Source organism: Stenella coeruleoalba (genome assembly GCF_951394435.1).
Source record: "Stenella coeruleoalba genome assembly, chromosome: 7".
NCBI lineage: Eukaryota > Metazoa > Chordata > Mammalia > Artiodactyla > Delphinidae > Stenella > Stenella coeruleoalba.
Genome location: NC_137153.1, coordinates 72,091,706 through 72,115,010, shown reverse-complemented (window position 1 = coordinate 72,115,010; position 23,305 = coordinate 72,091,706). Strand labels below are relative to the sequence as shown.

Below are 23,305 nucleotides of genomic sequence, written 5' to 3'. Positions count from 1 at the left end.
GTTGTCTTAAGGGAACAATAACCACTTTTCCTTTGTAAGTATTTCGCTGCGAACCGAAATTAGTGGTTGCTCCGCTGTAGGATGCAGGTACACACTCTTGGTCCCGGCTGTGGAAGGTGGAGTGCGTCAGGGCAGGCGGCGAGGAGATCGTGACCCCGGGTGGCTCCGCCCTCCAGGTTGGCTCCCTGTCCGCCCCAAGGAGTCGGGTCCAGGGCAGGTGTGGGTGCTATTCAAAAGGCCGGTGAGGTCCCCTCTCCGCCCGAAAGGGCGACCAGCGACGTCAGCCTAGAGCCCTCTACTCCAGGCTGACACCCCAGGAGCGCCGCTGTGGCGGACAGGTGCCGGCCCAGCAGAGCGCCCTTGCTGGGAGCGCAGCCGCTGGCAGAGTCCTGCTGCTGCTGCTGCTGCTGCTGCTGCTGCTGCTGCTGCTGCTGCTGCAAAATCGTCCGGGCAGCGGATGCGGCGGCGGCGGCGGAGACGTGGAGCAAGGGGGCAGCGGCCTGAGGATGCAACAGGCACGACGGGCGCTGCAGCAGGTGGCGGTAACCCCACGGGGTCGGGGGCAGACTCTGAGCGGCTCCTGTACCAGCTCCCCGGACCCCTTGCAGGATACTCTCGATGCTGAAGGAGGTGCATCCGCCTGCCGGCCGCGACGCCGGCCCCTTGCCCTCCTCCCAAGGCTGGGAGCCTAGCGTGGGCTGCAGCGCCGGAAGGGCGCTGGGGGTCACCAGATCCGCGCCTTGCGCTTTCCTGGGCGCCTCAGCGTAGGCCGGGGCAGAGAGCAGCAGGTAGCGGAGGGGATGAGGATGCAGCAGCGCGCACGGGCGGCTCCCGGGAGTGGAGGCGGGATAGGCCCCCGGGACAGGCTGCGGCGGGGCCGGGGGCCCGAGCAGCATGCCCGGGTAGGGGGTATGCAGGGCGGCGGGCGCAGCGGGCAGGGGGAAGGGGTGGTGCAGGTGGGCTCCCGGAGGCGGGTGGTGGCGCTTGAAGCGCTTCCTGCGCCGAAGGAAGCTGCCGTTGTCGAACATGTCCTGGGAGGCGGGGTCCAGGCTCCAGTAGTTGCCCTTGCCAGGGTGTCCCGGCTCCCGGGGGATTTTGACGAAGCAGTCGTTGAGCGAGAGGTTGTGGCGGATGCTGTTTTGCCAGGCGGGGAACTTGCGACGGTAGTAAGGGAAGCGGCCACTGATGAAGGCGCAGATGCCGCTGAGCGTGAGGCGCTTGTGTGGGCTCTGCAGAATGGCCATGGTGATGAGCGCGATGTATGAGTAGGGGGGCTTCGCCGGCTGCGGGGCGCCCGCAGAGGCCGCCGCAGACCCCATCGGTGCCCCGAACTTGGGGCCAAACTCGGAGGAGTCGCTTGGGCCGCCGCCGCCGCTCTCGGTGCGCTCTCCGGGAAGCGCACCCGCGCCCGCGCCCCGCCGCGCCTTCTGCGGCTCCGGCTGGTGCAGCGGCTCTAGGAGCCGCTGGCTTCCCTCGGGTTCCTCGTCTTCCTCTTCCTCCTCCTCTTCTTCATCTTCCTCCTCTCCCAGGATATCGATCGCACCGTCTTCCCTATCGGAGCCCCGGAGGCTGCGCGGAGGTGTGGAGCGAAGGCGCTCCGCTCTTGGCAAGTTCATGAAGGAGCAGGTCTTGCAGATGCCGGAGAGGTGGCGGCCGCTCACCTGGCTCTGGGTGGGCTGGGCTGGAAGCCTGTGTTAAGAGTGTTCCAAGAAGCAGAGACCCTTGAGGTTACCCTTTTAGGTGGTGTTCTTTTTCTTCTGCCGATTTCTCCTTTCCTACACCATCCGGCGAAGATGCACTTTGCCTTTTATTGAGGCTTCTTCTGAGTCCTTGTGTGGACTCCCCCGTCCCCCTTTATACCCTTGCTTGCCCTACCTCAGAGCGCTCTTCCTTCCTCCCGACGCCGTCCAGTGATGAGGGTCCTTTGAGCATTACCCGACGCGGCAAGAGCCTTCAGCTGGCCCCCTCCTTAGCCAGCAAGGAAGGTGCTTCACTCCTCAGGCTCAGCCAGCCAATTGCGCCAGGAGTTGCATAGGCTCTGTTAACGCACTTTGAAAACCGCGCAGATGAAAAAGGGGGTAGGAAAATATGTACCGGACAATCTAAGGCCACCTCCATATTCAGGCCTCTCTCCTGAAGGATAAAAATAGGAGGTGGGAGAGGGCACTAAAATATACACGGTGTTTGGCTGTAAAAGAATGTGTAACAGTAAATATGTTTTTGTGTTTCATAGCTGGTTAGTTACCCACTTTCACTGGCGGATTGTGTCCTCCACTCAGAATGAGGAGCTGAAATATTTTTAATGTTCTTACTACATTCCGGAGCTCAGTGGAGTGTGAGAGGGTGTGGCCTCGTCCCTCCTACCGGACACCTCAGCTTCCCAAAATGCTTTCCCTGACCCAAGTTTTCAGAAAAGACTGAAATGTCCTGTCATGAGGTTGTGGAAGTTCAGGGTGGAGGGAAAGAAAGCAGGAGGGCTAGAGAGAAGTCCCCTTCCAGCAGTGATTCTCAACTTCTTTGAACATTTAACCTCAGTATGAAGTAAATTTTATACCACAATCTTGCATAGACTTATATAACTAAAATGAGTTTCATAAAACAAGTGATCAGATATTCTTTCATTTCTTTTTTAATGGCCACGACCAACTAAACTGATTTTGCTGCATACGAACCAGTACAAACCCAGTTTGAAATATCCTTTTCACAAAAATGGCCCAACAACTCCAAAGTATACACCCAGTCTGAGACACCGTCTCTTTCTCTCTCTCCCTTCTTCCTTCTTAAAAAAAAAAGCCAACATTAAGCACTTTTTACTATAATAATAAATTCTAATCTTGAAACTTATAGGAGGCAAAAAAGGGCTGCAGTTTCAGTGTCTTAAACTAATTCACCAGGTCATCATTCCTTTCTCACACTAGAGAACAAGATGACAGAGACGCTCTGTTTAAGTCACTTGACATCCTTGGAAGTAACATGATTTTTAGATTGGCTTCAGTTAAATTAGTTCAGAGAATAAAGTAGCAGTGCAGTGCAATATCATTTAATGTGTGTTATATCACCAGGTATCCTATGGTAAAATACTAACAGTACATACTCATAATTTAATACCTACTTGTGAAAAGAATTTGAGGTGGCATCTACTAAAAATTCAGCATAAAAATATTGTATTATGCCATTGATTGTTACATAGTAAATCTTCTATTAGAGTTTGTAAAATGACAACAAATTTTCAGTGAGAAATCAGAAGCCAGCTAATATAACAAAAAATAGCTTAAAGGAGTTAGTTTCTTCAGGATAAAATTTTGAAAACAGCTTTCTTACAAGTCTTTTTAAAGTCTTATCCTCTATTTCTGAGGTGTTTACCCTCTAAGGCTTCTCAGTTGTATGTAGTTTGTTGAAGTAGAACAAATAACAGAAGTTTTCGAGCCTAACAGATTTGTGTTTGAATCCCAAATTAACCAATTACTACTTGTGTGACCTATTAAACTAAGCTTCAGGAGGGCTGGGACAGGTGTCTTATTCAGCCTTAGATTCCCAGATGCCTCCCGCTCAACCCCCTGTAGGTAAGGCACATTTCTTCCATCAGCATAGGAATCCGATTACCTGGGAAAGGGAGCATTGTTAGTTTTCCTACAGTCAACTTCTATGGGGATTTGGGTTATTTAAAAATGAAAGGAGAAAAGTAAGGGCACTAAAAAAAAAAAAAAAAAAAAGGCAAAACCACCCCCGATGATGGAAGTATGTCAAAGAGGGCACTGGGAGACAAGAAAGAGCTGCCAATGGCCAAAGCTGGGGCAATTAGCGCATCAAAATATAGTATTAGATTATTAACCAAAGCATAAAATATTCATGTGTCTATACTGATAAAAAGTAGATGACTGAGTAAATACATACATGGGGGAAAGAGGCAAATCTCCCTTGCAGAAAACTTCCAAATACATTATGTAGATATTCCACCCGCTAGGAGGTAGAGCATAACCCTCCAGTCTCTTACTGTGGGCAATGCACAAGGACTTCCTTCCAAAGAGAACCATATGAAGTGGGGGGAGGGGGAATAAGTTACCGTGGAGAAACCTCACAAAGGTTTCAGCCAGGTGTCAGGTAATCAATGTCAACATCAACAGTCATAAATCAGGTTGATAGTATGTACCCTTGATATGAGGTGATAAAAATGGGAGACATGACTACCCATGTAGTCATGGTGGGGGGGTGGAGGAGGGTGGATGGATATGGGAATTCCCTTCTACTATCTGCTCTGCTCCATTTTTCTGTAAATGTAAAACTGTTCTGAAAATTCTATTTTATCAAAAAATTAAATGGGAGAAAAAGGGCCTAGTAGCCAAAAAGTAGAAACTCAAATGTCTATCAACTGATGAGCAGATGAACAAAATGTGGTATATAAATAGAATTTTATTCAGCAATAAAAAGAAACAAAATGCTGATACATGCAACAACATGGATGAACCTTGAAAACATTATGGTAGGTCAAACGAGTCCAAACAGGCAAATCTAGAGACAGAAAGTAGACAAGTATCTGCTGGGGAACAGGGGCAGAGGGAAATGGGGATTAACTGCTAATGGATACAGAGTTTGAGAGCTATGAAAATGTTCTGGAATTACTGATAGATAGTGGTACTGGTTGCCACTACCTGTGGATATACTAAAGCCATGAATTGTATACTTTAAAGGGTAAATTTTTTTGCTAATTATATCTAAATAATATTAATATACAAAATATATCAATGTAAAAATAAATAGCTGTATCAAGGAAAACTAAGTTGAGTTCTTTGGAGATACTCCATTATGGCAAGTAATTCCTTAAGGAAAAAAAAAGGGTGGGGGGACTCTTTCTGTCCCACCTGATTAATTCTTTAATGTTGTGTTACTTTTTGCTCATGAAACACTAAAACATTTAACATGGGGTCCGGTGCATAGTGGGCACTCAATAATATTTGGAGATTACTTCTTTCCTAACACTGAATAGGTTTTTTTTTTCCTGAACAAATCTATCAGGGGGTCATAAATGCCATCCGTCCCACTTTGAAAAACCAACCTCTCTCAACTACTGTACAGTGAAGAGGATGTCTGATCTCTCTCCATTTCGCTCTGAAAGTTAAAGGCAATTCAGTTATCAACCAAGTTGATTCTAACTTTAAATAAGTTGATTCTAATATTAAGACTAATTCTGAGAAAAAAGTCTAGTTCTTCTTTCTCATCAAAGTAGGGCAAGTTGCTAGACATTCAAAGACAGAATTCACTTCTTTCAGTGTCACCTCCACAATGTACGGCATTTCTAGAACTGGGAAAGTCCTTTCAAAGAAATCTTAAAATATAATTTTCCACCTACATTACTAATCCAAAGGAGACATTTATTCAATTTGTAGCAAGCAACCAAGCCCACAAATGTTTAAAAACCTTTTAGCTTTATTGTGTTGATAATTCCCTTCAAACTTCATAATCTATTAGGAATTAGAGACCCTTTCAATCCCTGGCCTTCCCTCACCCCCTGGGCTGACCCTTCCCACAGCTATCTTACACTCAGTACTAATGTTCTTGCCCCTTTCACTAAAAGCTGGAAAAGCCTAGGAAAGAATCATGTAAGAAGCTGTGCAGAAGCTTGAATGTATTATCAAGTCTTGCTGGAAAAGGAGAATTTACATTTACTGAAACTCTATAGTCAGGTTACTTTAAATTTAATCCCTGAGAGATTTGCACCTGAACTTTATGAATAAGGAGGCAAAGGTTTAGAGAGACTTAGTAATTTATCCTATATATTACTCAGTAAACTATAAACTTACAGATGAACTATGCCTAAACCCTGATTATCATCATTACCATAATCATAATACCCTGAAAATTTTCTATGGTTAGCAGAATAATGGCCCATGTTATTTATTTGTTAGTGATTTCCATTATAAAAATAAAATCTTCTCTTGAGGATATCTATTGGAGGTTCCAAACCCCTCTGAAGTACAGGTTAAGCTGGTAATGTCTCTGATCACTGAAAAATACTTCATTTTGGGAAAAATAAGAACCAAGAACAGGGCAATGCATATTTAAAAGAACTTATAAATAACATAAAAATACAGTAAAAAAAAAAATCTAAATTAAAACAGTGAGATGCCATTCCATCCAGAATGGCAAAGGTTAAAATGTGTTAGCTAGGTTTGGAAAAAAGGGTACTTTCATACACTCCTGTTTTACAGCAAGAAGGTACAGCCATTTGGGAAGGCAATTTATCAGTATCTGTTAAGAACTTTAAATGTGCATATCCTGGAAGCCAGTGATTCCACCCTTACATATCTCTTCCAGAGAAACATTCTCATATAAAAACAAAGAGGCGCACATAATGATGTTCACTGCAGCACTGTCTGCAATTTCAAAAACAGGAAACAACTAGTTCATCTGCCACGGTGATCACAACCACATCACTTGTCCAGCTCAAAGCCCTTCAGCCACTTCCCAGGGCTTTCAGAATAAACCAAATATTTTGCTCTGTCCTGTAAGCAAAAAGCCCGGCCCTGGCTCACAACTCCAATCCCACCTCCTACCCTGGCTTTCGAACCTTCCACCACACTTGCCTTCTTCCTGGTCTTCCAGCACACTATACGGGTTCCCACCTAAAGGCCCTCTCCACTGCTTGCTCCCTCTGTGTAGAATCTTCTCCCTGACTTTGCATCAATGACTCCTTTTAACTCTGTTCTCAACTTAAAAGCCACCTCTGGCAACCTGGATGAACCTTGAGGTTCATTATGCTAAGTGAAATAAGTTAGAGAAAGACAAATACTGTAGGATTTCACTCATCTGTGGAATATAAAAAACAAACGAACAAAACAAATAAATGAGCAAAACAAAACAAAACAAAACACATGGATACAGAGAGCAGAGCAATGGTTACCAGAGGGGAAGGGGAAGGAAACTAAACTGTATGGAGAAGGATGGAAACTAAATTTTTGGTGGTGAGCACACTGTAGTGTATACAGAAGTAAAAATATAATGTTGTACACATGAAACTTATACAATGTTAAAAGCTAACGTCACCTCAATAAGAAATAAAGTTTTTTAAAAAATGACAATTTTCACCAAATTGTACTATAGATTGAATTCAATTCAGTTAAAATCCTAGCAGCCTTTTTGAAGAAACTGACATGTTAATGATAAAATTTATATTGAAAACAAAAATACCTAAAATAGCTGTAACAACTCTGAAAAAGATAAACAAGATTGGAATATTTACACTACCTAATTTCAAAACTTACTCTAAGGCTAAAGTTATCAGGACAGTGTGGTAGTGCCATAAGGACAGACGAATGAAAATAATGTCCATGAAAACACACACACACACACACACACACACACACACACACACACACGCCACGTGATTTTCAGCAAAGGTGCAAAAAGCTCATTCAAAGGGCAAAAGAGTTTTCAAGACATAACGATGGAACAATTAACTTGAAATGGATCATGATGCTAAATGTTAAGAGCTAAAATTATTAAGTTCCTAAAAGATAACATAGGAAAGATCTTTGTGACATTGGGATTAGCAAAAAGTTCTAAAATAGCCCCAACCCACCAAAAACAAAAAAGCCACTTCTCCTCAGAAAGGCTTTTCATGCCCACTCATTCTAAACTCAGTTTTGATTTTTATCAGCCTTCTTCAGGCACCTGGTATTTTCTCACTTATTTATATCCCTCCATTAGAATGTAAGCAATACAAACCTGGCTTTTAACCATCATGTGCAGTTTCAGCCCCAGCACTAATACTGGGCAAACTTGGAAGCTCTCAATGAATGTTTTTTTAAAGAAATGTATTCTATGCTATACTATGAATTTCTGTCCAGCAGTTAAAGACATATTTATATGCATTGTCATGGAAAGATCTAAGATTAATAGTTTTTTTTAAAGAGCAAACTGCATTATAATATGTAAAGAATGATTTTTTATTTAAAACACACATTATAAAAATCTTTCCTTGAGGATATTTATGGCAAGTTTGTAAGTTTCCCAAAGAAATTCCTTAAATGATAGCTTTATTATTGGAAAATAATTCACTTTGGGAAACAATGTAAACCATAATGTGTGCATAAGTGAAAAGAAACATCTAAAAGGATAGACATTAAACTGACAACACTGCTTACCCAGAAGTGACAGTGACTGAAGGAGAAAGGTCAGGAGAGACTGACTTCATCTGTAATGCTTGTGTTTTACAACACAAATGTAGTCATGCAATACTTTTGTAAAGAAAAATATTTAAAGATTAATACATTATAAAGAAAAAAACCAAATATTTATCAGTTTAAAACAGATTTTTAAGAGTTTAGATTAATATTACTTCAAACATGTCTCCCACAACAGTACCATTAATTATAAGCCCTTTCTCATGGCCTAGAACAGATGAATCTAAATACTTATTATTTGCCAATGAACATTATGAAGTATTATCATGACTACGTTAATTATAAAACAAATTGAAATTGTTAGGAAGGAGAAAACATTTATCTATGCTCTGTTGTGGGCCAAGAGCTGAGCTGGGTGTATTACAAACCTATTTAACCCTCACAACAAGCTTGAATGTTTGATATTATCACTGTCCACTTTAAAGTAAGAAAACTAATCTCAGAGAAATACTTTGCCCAAGATTATACATCCAAGAAGCAGCAGAGCTGGAATTAAAGCCCTAGAATTAAAGATCTGACTCAAAAATCAGCTGACTTTCTATCAGGCAATTGGCTGCCACAAAATAATCGTATTCTCTTAACCACAAGTTAAGAGAATAGATTCAGGAGGCAAATGGATGAACATAAAGAAGTTATATTAAAAAGGTACAGAACACAGGGGACGGGAGATAGATAATCTAATCAATTAGCCTGCCTCCAACTACTGGAACCATTCAAGATACATAGGTGTAATTTTGACTTAAAGTTCTGAAAAAATATTCCAAAAGCCATTCTGACAGCCTTCTGATATTTAACAACCATTAACTCTTCTTTAAATTCCATTTAATGCCTTTCTCTTACAATCTGAATATAGTTAAGCTGACCTGGCCTTTAGCAGGAAGAAGAGAAAAGTAATCCATTGTATACTTACACGCCTACCATTTATATAAAGATTGTTAAAATTATCAAAAGTTAAATGCATTTACATCTGAAGTTTTATACCTTGTCACTTTTTAGTTTATATTGAAAAATAAAGAAGTTTAAAAAAAAAAGATGAATTTAATACCAGTAGTAAAATCTACTTTAAAACTAAAATCTACTCTAAAATTAAAAACTCTACAATTGAAATCTTTGAAATATATTACAAAGTGAATGGCTGAAGTTCCATTACACTGACTACCAGTAAGGCTTAGAATCTGACTAAGAATAAGAGAAAGTTTCAGTTAATTTCTTTGATTTAGGTTTCTTCCACTTATAAGTCTCTACCACTGTAAACCCTTTATTTCCTTTAATAAAAATGGTGACATTGTTTTTAAAAATTTTTGTTATTAACAATAAAATTACATCCACGCAATCAGCTGAAGTTCTAAGGGAAAATGACAATGTTGAAGTAAGTTTTCCCATTATTATTATTATAACTTCCATGAGTGAGAAATTCAGCATATGTAAACTCCAAAGCCAATTCTGCAAGATATGTTTATGAATCATCTGTCCACAAAAAAAAGTCAGAGGACAGTGTATTTTATTGTATGAATATCAAATGTTTTATAATACTGATTTACTATGTTGTATGTATTCTATAAAATAAATACTATTTTAAAGTTTACACTGGAATTCGTAAGAGAAGTAATGCAAAGAATAGATGCTTGAAATACATCCAATAGGAAACTTATTCCCAATTTTATCATCCAATCCTTTTGGTGATGCTTCTAGTGTTATGGACAAACTTGATCTTCTTTGAAATGTGTTGTTCATTGATTTTCTGTTTCAGTCACAGTAGCTATAAATAGTTGTTTAAGAATATCCTTATCTAAATTCCTGCCTGCAAACAGAACAAAACATGGTATGAGTATATGATGCTTATTAAAATGACACAGTTTACCTATCAAGTCCAGATCATTAAATGCTTCATGATCTTCAGAAATGTATAAAAACAACAGTAATTAATGATTCCTTCCTTAACTTTCTAATTAAGTCCCTTAGAACCAAGTTGGCATTTGGATTAATCACTTTTCTGAAATTATTTGAAGAAGAGTAAAAGGCTTAACAAGTTCTTATGATGTTATCTCATAATTAAGACAAATACATTAACCACAAGCTTATTCAGATTTACAAAAGAGGTTCAGATTGGTTAGTACTGCTTACATAGCACATTATATCCCTTTCTCTCTCTCTCTCTCTCTCTCTCTTTTGCTTTAGAAATTTAACTGTTTATAAGGGAAAAGAATCTGAAAAAAATAGATATATATGTATGTATAACTAAATCACTTTGCTGTACACCTGAAAATAACACAACATTGTAAATCAACTATACTTCAATTTAAAAAAAAGTTAACTGTTTGTCACTTACCAATAAAGACCAGTCGATTTGTTCTCTCACTGTCATGTTCCCAGCTCACTGGTGTCTCCTCCAGATCATACAGCTCATGGACGCCCTGGACAATCACTTGTTGTGGTTTGTCTTTGATCGACACCAGCCCCTGCTCAGAGGAGAATGAGCAATCAGCCACAGTTTGAATTTAAAAGCAGAAATCGAGCATCAATGTTAATGGATTAATTACTCCCATTTCTTTTTAAAATACAAACTCATAAAGGAGATGCTGTTAAAATTATTTAATTCCAGTTATTTGTGCATTAAAGTGTTTCCTAAATCCTCCAATTTTTAAAAAAGGCTTCTGCACACATTTTTTTTAAAAACAATCCCTATTTCTAATGCTAAAATTAATATATGTAATTAGGATGTTTATTCAGTGTTACCACAATGAAAACTGAAACAACCAAATGATAAAACATGTTATATCTCAAATTCTACCAATTATTCTACTTTTAAGGATTTTATACTTGTTTCACAGTTTTAGTGGGAAAATTTGAGAAGTTAAAGGATTTTGGTGATAATCTGTTTTTGAATGGGTTGTAATAAATGGAGTAGATAATGATGAAATAAAGGTAAAGAAAAACTATTATATTTATCTGAATAAAATTCATTTAACATTGCTTTGCAGAAATGAGGAACAAATTATCTGATGAACTGGCCTAGGGGATGAAATAATTTCTCTGAAATAATGTTTGTTATACATATTTATTATAAAAATAATATATATATTGAAAAATAGTAAGAGACAAACCACTGTCATTCCCACCACATAATTTTTGATGTATTCATGTATTTGGGGTACATGTTCTTCCAGTTTTCTTTTCTTGTGCAGAGTTTTGTTTTCTGCTTTTCAAATCTGAGTTTTAATATGTAACAACAAACTCCATGGAGAGAATTACCTAAGCATCAATTTTATACTTTTATAAAGACTTTGAAGTTGTCAGCTGTTATTAGAGTTAACAGTTTAAACATGTTGATTATTTTCAGACTAGTATAATACTTTGTAACAGCAAAGAGAAGGAGGTCTATGAAGAGAAAGGCTGTGGTGCCTCAGATGTCCCAGCGTTGCTGTGATGAGAGGAAAGCCAAAAGAAGAACCAAGGAGGACAGCTGCAGAACAACTGTCATACACGAAGGACAAAATCCAGACTGGGATGGTGCAAGATGAGCCACTGAACTCTATACAGAGGTCTCGTTGCTGCATTAGTATAAACGCCCAAATGGTTGCTTTTCTAGGTAACCACCCCCCATTCAGTACTAGGGGATAAAAGCAGTTACAGAATGAAATATGATCTTCCAATTAGGATCACAGAATGTAGATGGGGACACAGTCATAAAGAAGCAGCAGGATCTGGCTTAGTTCCTCTGCGGGGGAACGACTGGGGAATAGATTCAGCTGTGCTGCTCTGCAGCACCAATCCCAGGTGGAACCAGCACAGGGAGTGAAGAAATCTAAACCAAAATAGTTTCCCGGTCACTCTAGTGGCCCTAGGAAGTCGGCTGCTAGCCAGAGAATCTAGCTACTAACAGTAATGATAATAAACAGTAATAATAAAACCTTATGCACACTTCTGGAAACACAGGAGTAGACACTCAAATGACTGTTGATTCGTTAAGCACACAGCCTAGAACCCACTGCTCCCTGGAAAAAACACCTTTTGTAACATAATACCCAAATATCAAGTAATATGAAGGGATTTCCAAACAGAGCAAGAATTCTTCTAGTCCTCTGTAACACTGTCTCACAGTATAACAAATGTTTAGTGTCTGCTAAATTCATCAAGAAACATAAGGTTCAGCTGCGGCAAGATTTCTAATATTACTCCTCTGTTAATGAAGCTCTCTTAGAAAAATCAACACAAGAAAACTTTCCGTTTTCTCTGACTAACCAAGCTGTGTGCCAAGGGGAGGAGAGTTTTAACAAGTCAAGCTCATTAGCTAGATAACCGCTCTGAGCACCTGGCAGTAGAGAGCAGGGGGTAAGGTTTCAAAGCACACAGGTTGTTTTAGCTGCAACACTCAATGAAGCTGTGCAAAATAAATCATGCTTTATGCAATGACTTCCAAAGCTTCTTTTCAGAAATGGAAATAAGGAAAAACAGACAAAGGTTATTTGGACTAAAACTCGTCCTTGTGTTTAAGACTAAATATGGTTTTGTGTAACAGCAAAGAAAGGGACTTTGTCCAAAAGTATAAAGCTGTAAGCTATGTACTGCACCTTTAGTCGTATGACCTCCATGCAGTCGTCATCCCTGTTTCTCACATTCTTTTCCCACAGAAGATTCTGTATCAAGTGACATATTTTAATAAGATCAACCACTGCTCATAGGAACAACTACATAGCAAAACAACTGATAAATCATTAATCAGTTAAAATTGCATTCACCTGAATATAGACATTTAGACTTTCTTCCTTTGCATTTCCTGGTACTTCGAATGTGACTGTAATAATACTCTGTAAATCAAGAGATAGTCAATAATGATTTTTTTATAGTAATGTCAAAATATTTTTTTAAATCACAAGTTTTAAGATGAAAAGTAAGGAAACATTCATGGGCATCTGTGTTGCCTTAACAACTATATTAGGTATATCTTTTTCACTATATTTGCTCATTTTTGGTATCAGCAACTCCATGTTCTATATTCTGCAGAGTTAGTCAATGGCTTAGTATTTACACAGAGAAACTCTTATGAAAGGATACTCATTGTTTAATTCATTCTTTACAAGATTCTCAGCACTAAGAGAGAGGGTAATATAGAGAGCGTATCAACTATGTACTGGACGAGGTACTTTTGCCTGGGTCACTTTATTTCATCTTTTCATTTACTCATGACAGCAATCCTGTGGATTAAAGAGAACTATTTCCATTTTATAAATTGGGGAAGATGAGGCTTAGAAAAAATAAACTACAAAATGCAAACATTTTCTGGGAAAAATAAATATAAGTTAAAAGATTCAGTTTCTCTCTGACCAAACATGTACCAAGGGAAGAAGAGTTCCTAGAGATGAGAATGATAATATAATGTCATCTTTGGTTTTAGAAGGTTGACATCAACATTTATAGAATGTTAACTCTGAGATTTATTTTTCCTCCTGAGCTTGATAAACCCCTCACTGTCCACTCTAAGGAATTTCCTCTAGCTGAGCACATAATTAAAATCCAAACCTCCGTTTGCCACAGTAACCCAAAATTTCAAAATTAATGATAAAAATACACAAGGGCTAAGCATAACACAATAAAAGCACAAACACCACCTTGGATAATAACATGCTGAAACCAAGCTTTAAAACAGGCAGGACGAACACACTAATGCACAGCTTTGCATAACTGTCCAGAACCACATATCTTAACAAATAATACTTAAAACTCCATACCAAAATGTATAGCAAGTCATATAGCATATCAAAATATACAGCAAAAGGTTGCCAAATGAAACATAATTTGTCAGTTTCAAAAGACAGTAGTAATTCAACTTTCAAAAATGCTTAAAATATTTTATTCAAGTTGGATAACTTGGCTTTTAACGTTGGGAATGTCTTAGTATAGGACTCAATATTGTCTTATTCTTAGCTTAAAGAATTTTGTATCAGGAATGATTTTTGCTTTTGGCAAGTTAGAGATATGACAATATCTCTAAGGGGTACAATTAACTGCAATGTGAAATTTTAAAAATGGTTTTAAAAATCAAGGCAATGCATCCTGGGGCTCAAGGAGGGAGAGATACTTTTAGAACTAGATGTTTTTCTGTACCAATAAACTCTTCTCATATTAGACAAACCCTAAAGAAGACGAAACCCATAAATGCCCAGTGCAGAAGATAAGGGTCACAATGCATAGTTCACAACTGGCTCTACTAATAAGTATACATAGAATTCCACCTGGGTTTTCTCATCTACCTTACCACCTTCCAAACCCAGGTCCTCTTTATCAGGATGACCAAGAAAACCATGAAAAATAGAGAAATGCATTAAACATCACTCAGTGATAAAACTGTAATGACATACATGATATGTCCTAGGTATTACCCATTTCAGACTTCTTTTTGAACCTAAAAAATGTTTATTTTGAACCTAAAATTAACTCTCCTTTCCCCAGACACAGAAAGAAGCAGAAACCTGAGGCAATAATTCAGAAAACTGAAGCAAAATAAGGTACTGCCCCTAAAATAAAATTTAGGAATAACTCCCAAATTTTTGTAGTTTGGTGTGTTTTTTCTTTAACCTACCAGGTTATTTCCCTCAGTTTTCTACTCTTTTACAAACAATACCTAATATGCAATAATTTCTATATATTTTTTCATCTGGAAAACTAAGCCCACTAACATGCTTGAACACAAAACCTCTGTCACCACACTCCACTCCTCTGCTCCTCTTTCCCTGTATCACCTCCGCTGTGATATCCTGCCATCAGGTACATAGCTAAATATTTGATGTTTTCATCCAAATCAGTTTACCTTCTAAATTTCCCTATTTCTAGGTTCCTCTTGTCTATCTAGGCTTGTTTCCCATCATTTCTCTCTCTCCTTACTGCTCACCATCAGTTACTTAGGCTATTCATGCAAACCTACCTGTGCTCGTTTTATACCATTTCCATTCTCACTGTAACCAGCATGGATCAGGCCCTAATCACAGGGTATCTGGACTTCTGCAATATCTTCCTGCTTGGTCTCCTGACTCCACACTCCAATCCAGCTCACCGGACACTGTCCAATAGCAGAGCATGAGTTCTCTTTGTCTGGCAAATCAAAGCCTAATACCTTAGGTCAGGATTCCAATACCAAGCATTCACCAGGACTTCTGCACTAGAATACTGCTCTTCTAGAGCACTGTCACTTTCCCACTTTTAAAGATCTGGATTGCTCTTTCCCTTATTTCTTCCAGTCTAAAAAAACACAAAAAACAAAAAACCTCCTAGTTTAAGGCTACTTTTTAGTGTATAAATCAGAATAGCAGTTACATCTTTGGAAGAAGAAGGGTTACCAACTGGGAAGGGACACAAGGGAACTCTCTTAACAGTTTTGGAAATCTTTATCTTGATCTGAGTGAGAATTACAGAGATATGTGTTCATGTGTACATATGGACAGCTATATAGGCACATATGTAAGTAAAGATACATTGACTTGTACTCTAAAACCCTGTATGCTTTATGTTAAAAAAAAAAGAAAAAAGAAAAAACTATCTTTCATGAAGCTTCAGATCCACTAAACCAAATGAGACTGTTCATGCTTCTGAAACCCATAGTCCTTGATCTGCAATATTATATTATACTCTGCCCTATGTTTATATATCTAAAGCAGGAAAGTGCATCAGAATCTCCTGCAGAGCTTTTTTAAAAAAAATAGACATGCCCTATTTACTGGTAAAATAACTTAATGTCTGGGATTTGCTTTAATACATACCAGCAAAGGTGATGGGTATTTGCAGGTTCATTATACTATTCCACTTTTATTTATGCTTGAAATTTTCCATTAAAAATTTTTTTAAAACACTCCAGCAAAAGAAATGTTAGGAAGATGGATAAAATAAAATGGGCAAAATGGTAAAAGCCATTGCAACTGGGTCATCTGCACAGGGGATTGATTCATTTTAATATTCTCTCTACTTTTGTATATCTTTGAAAATTTCCATAATAAAATGTTAAAAATATACATACACATTAATTTGCACATACCCAAGGTCTACTCCTGGAGATGTGAGAGATGGGGACCACTGAATGTCCAATATTTTTTAAAAGCCTACAAGTGATTCTGACCTACATTCCCATTTGAGAATCACAGCTTTTCATTCTTCACTGAGCACCCACCATATACCACATCCTGTGCTAAGCAATGAGGAATGTATATTTAGGAATTTATAGACTACCATAAGGGAAAAGCACTTCAACCCAAACTACAAGACATTATAAATGCCACAACAGGGGTACATTCAAGATACTGTGGGTATAGATAATGGCCATGATAAAGGTTCTTGAAAGTAAATACTACATATTCTTCATCTTCTACTCCTATGACTCCTAGTATGATGTCCTTCACCTAGAAGAATGTGATGTGCTTCAACTTCTTCTTTATGACTAATACTGAGTATCATAAAGAATTTTTCTAAAAATTCTACCTCTAGGGACTTGTAACTTCTCTCATTCACTCATTTGAAAGATAAGTAAGATATACTGTGCTCACGGATTAGAAGAATTAATATTGTTAAAATGTCCATACCACCCAAAGCAATCTACAGATTCAATGCAATCCCTATCAAAATACCCTTGGCATTTTTTTTACAAAACTAGAACAAATGATCCTAAAATTTGTATAGAACCAGAAAAGACCCAAAAAGCCAAAGCAATCTTGAGAAAAAACAAAGAGGGAGGTATCACATGCCTTGTTTTCAAACTATATTATAAAGCTATAGAAATCTAAACAGTATGGTACTGGCACATAAACAGACACACAGATCATTGAAATAGGATACAGAGCCCAGAAATAAACCCACACTCATATGGTCAATTAATCTATGACAAAGGAGGCAAGAATATACAATGAGGAAAAGACAGTCTCTTCAGTAAATGGTACTAGGAAAACAGGACAGCTACATGGAAAAGAATGAAACTAGACCACTTTCTTAAACCGTATAAAAAATAAACTTGAAATGGATTAAAGACTTAAATGTAAGAACTGAAACCAAAAAACTCCTAGAAGAAAACAGAAGCACTACACTCTTTGACATAGGTCTTAGCAATATTTTCTTGGATCTGTTTCCTCAGATAAGAGCAACTAAAGCAAAAATAAACTACTGTGACTACATCAAACCAAAAAGCTTTTGCACAGCAAATGAAACCATCAGTAAAATGAAAAGGCAACCTACTGAATGGGAGAAGATATTTGCAACTGATTTGTCTAATACATGATTAATATCCAAAATATACAAAGAAATCACACAATTCAGTATCACAAAAAACCCAAACAATCTGATTAAAAAATGGGCAGAAGATATGAACAGACATTTTTCCAAGACATACAGATGGCCAACAGACACATGAAAAGATGCTCAATATCACTAAGCATCAGGGAAAAGCAAATCAACCACAATGAGATATGACCTCACACCTGTCAAAATGGCTATTCTCAAAAAGACAAAAAATAATAAGTGTTGGTGGAGATGTAGAGAAAAGGGAACTCTCATGCACTGTTGGTAGGAATGAAAATTGGTACAGCCACTATGGAAAACAATAATGAAGCTTCCTCAAAAAATTAAAAATAGGACTACCATACAATCCAACAATTCCACTTCTGGGTATTTATCCAAAGAAAATGAAAACACTAAATTGAAAATATATATGCCCCCCAATGTTCATTGAAGCATTATGTATTTACAATAGCCAAGATATGGAAACAACCTAAGTGTTCACCGACTGATGAATGCATAAAGAAGATGTGGTATATGTGTTGTGTGTGCATGTATGTGTGTGTGTGTATGTATACACACAATGGATTATTACTCAGCCATAAAAAGACTGAAATCTTGCCATTTGTGACAGTATGGATGGGCCTAGAAGTATTATGCTAAGTAAAATAAATCACACAGAGAAAGACAAATATCTTATGATTTCACTTATATGTAGAAACTAAAAAGCACAACAAACAAGCATACATAGCAAAACAGAAACAGACTCATAGATAACAGAGAACAAACTGGTAGTTGCCAAAGGGAAGGGGCAGGGGGATAGGCAAAACAGGTGAAGGAGACTAAGAGATACAAAGTTCCAAACTGTAAAATAAATAAGTCACAGGGATGTAATGTACAGCAGAGGGAATATAGTCAATAATACTGAAGTAACTTTGTATGGTGACAGATGGTAACTAGACTTACATGGTGATCATTTCGTAATGTATAAAAATACTGAATCATTACGTTGTATACCTGAAACTAGTAATATCTTATTCTGTAATAACATTGTAGGTCAATTACACTTCAATAAAATAGATAAATGAAGATGAATATTCTATTAAAAGTTTTGCAGAGAAAAATGCCACAAACATGGTAGTATAGTTTCCATAAATATGAGCCAAAATGAAGACAAATGAACAAGTATGCTATTATCTTGGCCCTATTACAATCAATGACTCAAAAAATAAGTAACAGTCTCAAGATAAAGGAGAGAATGCCAGGCACACTGCTCACTCATATGCCCCTTTTTCACCGTGTTTTAAGAAGTTAACCTTTTTTTTTTCCTTTGATTCCATATATATGTGTTAGCATACGGTATTTGTTTTCCTCTTTCTTCTTTTTTTTTTGCAGTACGCGGGCCTCTCACTGTTGTGGCCTCTCCCATTGCGGAGCACAGGCTCCGGACGGACAGGCTCAGCGGCCATGGCTCACGGGACTAGCCGCTCCACGGCATGTGGGATATTCCCGGACCGGGGCACGAACCCGTGTCCCCTGCATCGGCAGGCAGACTCTCAACCACTGCACCACCAGGGAAGCCCTGTTTTCCTCTTTTTGACTTACTTCACTCTGTATGACAGACTCTAGGTCCATCCACCTCACTACAAATAACTCAATTTCGTTTCTTTTTATGGCTGAGTAATATTCCATTGTATATATATGCCACAACTTCTTTATCCATTCATCTGTTGATGGACACTTAGGTTGCTTCCATGTCCTGGCTATTGTAAATAGAGCTGCAATGAACATTTTGGTACATGACTCTTTTTGAATTATGGTTTTCTCAGGGTATATACCCAGTAGTGGGATTGCTAGGTCGTGAAGAACCTAGGGGTAAGACGGGGATAAAGACACAGACCTACTAGAGCATGGACTTGAGGATACGGGGAGGGGGAAGGGTAAGCTGTGACAAAGTGAGAGAGTGGCATGGACATATATACACTACCAAACGTAAAACAGATAGCTAGTGGGAAGGAGCTGCATAGCACAGGGAGATCAGCTAGGTGGTTTGTGACCACCTAGAGGGGTGGGATAGGGAGGGTGGGAGGGAGGGAGACGCAAGAGGGAAGAGATATGGGAACATATGTATAACTGATTCACTTTGTTATAAAGCAGAAACTAACACACTATTGTAAAGCAATTATACTCCAATAAAGATGTTAAAAAAAAAAGTTACACTTAAGCTCCACCATCCACAACTTGCTTAAAAGAAAGATGGTTACAGTGAAAATATACTTTCTTTGTTCCCAGCATCTGCAATATCTACCTCAGGAATTATAGTTTTAGAGCATGAAAAACACCTTAAGGAGTTCAAATTTACAGTGCTACCTGAAGGTGAAATCAAAGTCAATTTTTATTTAACTTAGCCACGGATGCCCGTACTAGACTTTTCCTTAATCAGTTAGTTAAATATAGTTAAAAATAGGCTGCATAAAGAACCCCCAGGCTGCTTTTATATAGTAATTCCCTTCAGAAGAACTAATCAAAATATGTTGACTGACCTGTGGAATGGAGAAGCTAAAAAGCATGATTTTCTAAGATTCTAAATAACTCTGGTTTGATGAACTCCTATTACGTATTAAGAAACTAGATTAGATGACCTCAAAAGCATTTAAATTCTGAAAACTGTCAAAATAGTTCAAAAAAGAATTCTATTAAAACAATCCTAAACAGAACAATTTAGTTAAAGAGATACTTTAAAAACATTTTTTAAAGATTTTTTTACCTGATCAAGGTGAGGTTGTGTTGTTGGCACACTCTGAAGTTTTCTCTGCAAACTAATAATAACTGATTATAAATTCAGAGCTCAATACACTTCTGATTTAACCTTATATATTACTGAGAGATACAAAGCTAAACAAGGGAGAGACTTTCCACAACTGAATCTATTACACAGCTCTAATTTTACATGCTGTTTACATATTCTAATAGACAAACACTGGCAGACTGTTTAAAAACTTTTCTTAAAAATGTATATACATTTACATACATATATATACACATAATAGAGATAAAAACTAACCTTTAGCAACACTATTTGGTGTGGTTAAATATGTTAAATAAATTTCTTTTTTATTTCCGAAAGATCTAATACAGGCCTAGGAAAATATACATAAGCATTTTACAATTGCTCAAAATTTCATCAACTCTCCACATGCTTCCTCAGATGAAAATAATGCTGAACCTAAAGAAAATTAGAAGGGTAAATTTTTCCTTTATCAATGTTTTCCCTTGAATATACCTACTTAAAAAAAAAACAAAAAACAGTATCCGTAAATGTAAGCCTTCTATACAGTCAGTTACCAGTAGTTGAGAGAAAACAAAAGGTCAGAATCCTAAAAATGCACTGTTCTGATATGGAAAAAGCAAAAGATCAATATGCCATAGATTATAACTATAACAACTGCAGCATACCTTTAGAGACTGATGGGGGTAGGTCGGGAGGAGGAAAAGGACTTAAAACCTTGCAGATGTTTTGCCTTGAAGAACAGTGAGGGGTAAATTAGTAACAGCAAGTTTAGGAAAGAGAAACGGCTTGTAGGAACTGTTGGAGGGAATGAGTCTCCTTGGGGGGTCTTAATAGGGAAAGTGTCAAATTAAATCCTTCCCAGCTGGTTGCTCAGGAAAGGATTCTCTTGTTGAGCATCTAAGCACAAAGAAAAGTTATGCAGAGGCGTTATCCAGAACAAGGCTTCACCTTAAACAGCTGCTTCTTTAAGTGTCACTAACGCACTAAGTGTGGAACGAAATGACCTTAGAAAATGTTTGAAAAATTCTATGTTCTTTCCCTGTGTTCAATATTTAATGTTGGACAGTGACTGCCTACAACTTCCACAGGGAAGGAAAAAGTTTTCCTCTACCTCTTGAGTCCCTGGCTGGGTCTGAAAATTAGACTGATGAAGATTAACAACAGAAAAGCATGTACATTTATTTAATAAAGGTTTTATTTGACAAAGGAACCTTCATAGGGAAATGAAGACCTGAAGAAATGGTTAAACCTGAGTGTTTTTGTGCTAGGTTTGATGAAGAGTGAAAAGCCACAGAAAGATATGACAGGACAGAGGATGAGCCAAGTGTAGTAAACTAGGGGAAACTCAGAGGCCTATGCCTTCAGATTCCTCGTGTCTCCCTTTGTCTTCAGAGATAGGATGCTCTTTTCCTCTGGGTGGAGAGAGGTTACCTTTCACATAAGGGTGTTATGACTCATCTTACTTCAGAGGAAATGGGAGAACATATTTGCAAATCATGTATCTGATGAGGGGTTAATACCTAGATTATTTAAGAACACCTACAATTCAGCCACAACAACAAAAAAAACCAAATAATCCAACTAAAATATGGGGAAAGTACTTGAACAGACATTTCTCCAAAGATAATATACAAATGGCCAACAAGTAAAAGTTAGAGAAATGCAAATCAAAACCACAGTGAGCTATCACCTCACATCCATTGGGACAGCTACTACCAAAAACAACAGAAAATGGCAAGGATGTGGAAAAACTGGAACACTTGTGCACTGTTTGTGGGAATGTAAAATGGTGCAGCTGCTATGGAAAACAATATGGTGATTCCTCAAAATATTAAAAACAGAATTACCATATGATCCAGCAATCTCACTTCTGGGCATATATCCAGAAGAATTTAAAGCAGGATCTTGAAGAGAGATTTGCACACCCAACCCATGTTCATAGCAGAATTATTCACAATAGTCAAGAGGAAGAAGCAACCTAATGTCCATCAATGAATAAATGGATAAAGAAAAAATGGTATATACATAAAATGGAATATTATTTAGCCTTTAAAAAGACAATGTTGTCACATGCTACAAAATGGATGAAACTTGAGAACTATGTGAAATAAGCCAGTCATGATAAGACCAATAATGTATGATTTCACTTATTTGAGGTACCTAAAGTAGTCAAATTCTTAGAAACATAACAGAATGGTGGTTCCCAGGGGCTGCAGGGAGGGGAACACCAGGAGTTGTGATCCGACTGGTATAGGGTTTCAGTTTTGCAAGATGAGAAAGTTCTGTAGATCCACTGCAAACAATGTGAATATACTTAACACTACTGAACTGTACACTTAAAAATGGGTAAGGATGGTTAAAAAAAGATATCGATGTCCAGGGAAAAACCATTTGTTCTTCTTTCCCTATCAAAAGGATTCTCTCTGGGGAAAGAGGCAGGAAACTGATCCATCACTACGGGAAAGGGAGTATCTGTGGGAACACGCCGAACTAAAATTTTCTATGTATTTCATACATTTTCTCATGGAAAGAATTACACATAGTGGTTGGTAAAGAAATATTAACAATAAGTTTCTAAAGTTAACTACCATTTACACTATAATTTCTGTAGGAGAATACACGTGATTTCCGAACATACATTTAGCAAAACTTTCAAGAATGTAATCATTAGGAATGGTCGTGTATGCCAAAGAAATGACAGGAAGCATAAATCAAATGTGCACCTGTGTAAATCATTCCTGTAACTCCTATAACTGTGAAATAAAAAGTACATTATAATAAAAGTGACCAAAATACAGGAAACATACCTTATTCCAGAGAGACTGTCAAAGGCATGAAGATCTAATATACTTGAGAGATCAACTCTATAAGAAAGAAAACCATTTTGAAGTGTTAATTTCTGTAAAATATATTCAATTAATCAAAAAAAATCTCTATTCTGCTAGAAATGCAAACATAAATGTTAATCAGTATATACTATTTTGGGAAAAATAAAATGACAGGCAAGGAACAAAAAGCTGTTGTAAAAAAATTTTTATGGAATTTATAAAATTTTAAAAATTGAATAAATGGTTTAAGACCA

General features: G+C 37.9%; 2 protein-coding genes across 2 annotated transcripts in view; both read right to left on the bottom strand.

The window, feature by feature from the left end:
* Window positions 1–200: 200 nt before the first annotated feature.
* On the bottom strand, window positions 201–1,865 carry LOC307189293 (forkhead box protein D4-like 6). The gene is given in 2 exon segments (XM_079927273.1): window positions 201–688; window positions 690–1,865. Coding segments are annotated over 2 exon segments (1,320 nt in total). The 5' UTR covers window positions 1,617–1,865; the 3' UTR covers window positions 201–295.
* Window positions 1,866–4,461: 2,596 nt separating this feature from the next.
* The window catches only part of LOC307189617 (zinc-regulated GTPase metalloprotein activator 1A), a 48,808-nt gene continuing 29,964 nt past the window's right edge, over window positions 4,462–23,305 (bottom strand). The window contains exons 10-15 of the mRNA XM_079927819.1: window positions 23,031–23,087; window positions 20,200–20,251; window positions 12,920–12,988; window positions 12,752–12,817; window positions 10,510–10,639; window positions 4,462–9,981 (exon numbers count right to left, since the gene is read on the bottom strand). Coding sequence (XP_079783945.1) covers window positions 9,911–9,981; window positions 10,510–10,639; window positions 12,752–12,817; window positions 12,920–12,988; window positions 20,200–20,251; window positions 23,031–23,087 — 445 coding nt within the window. The 3' untranslated portion in view covers window positions 4,462–9,910. The remainder of the gene's footprint in view (window positions 9,982–10,509; window positions 10,640–12,751; window positions 12,818–12,919; window positions 12,989–20,199; window positions 20,252–23,030; window positions 23,088–23,305) is intronic.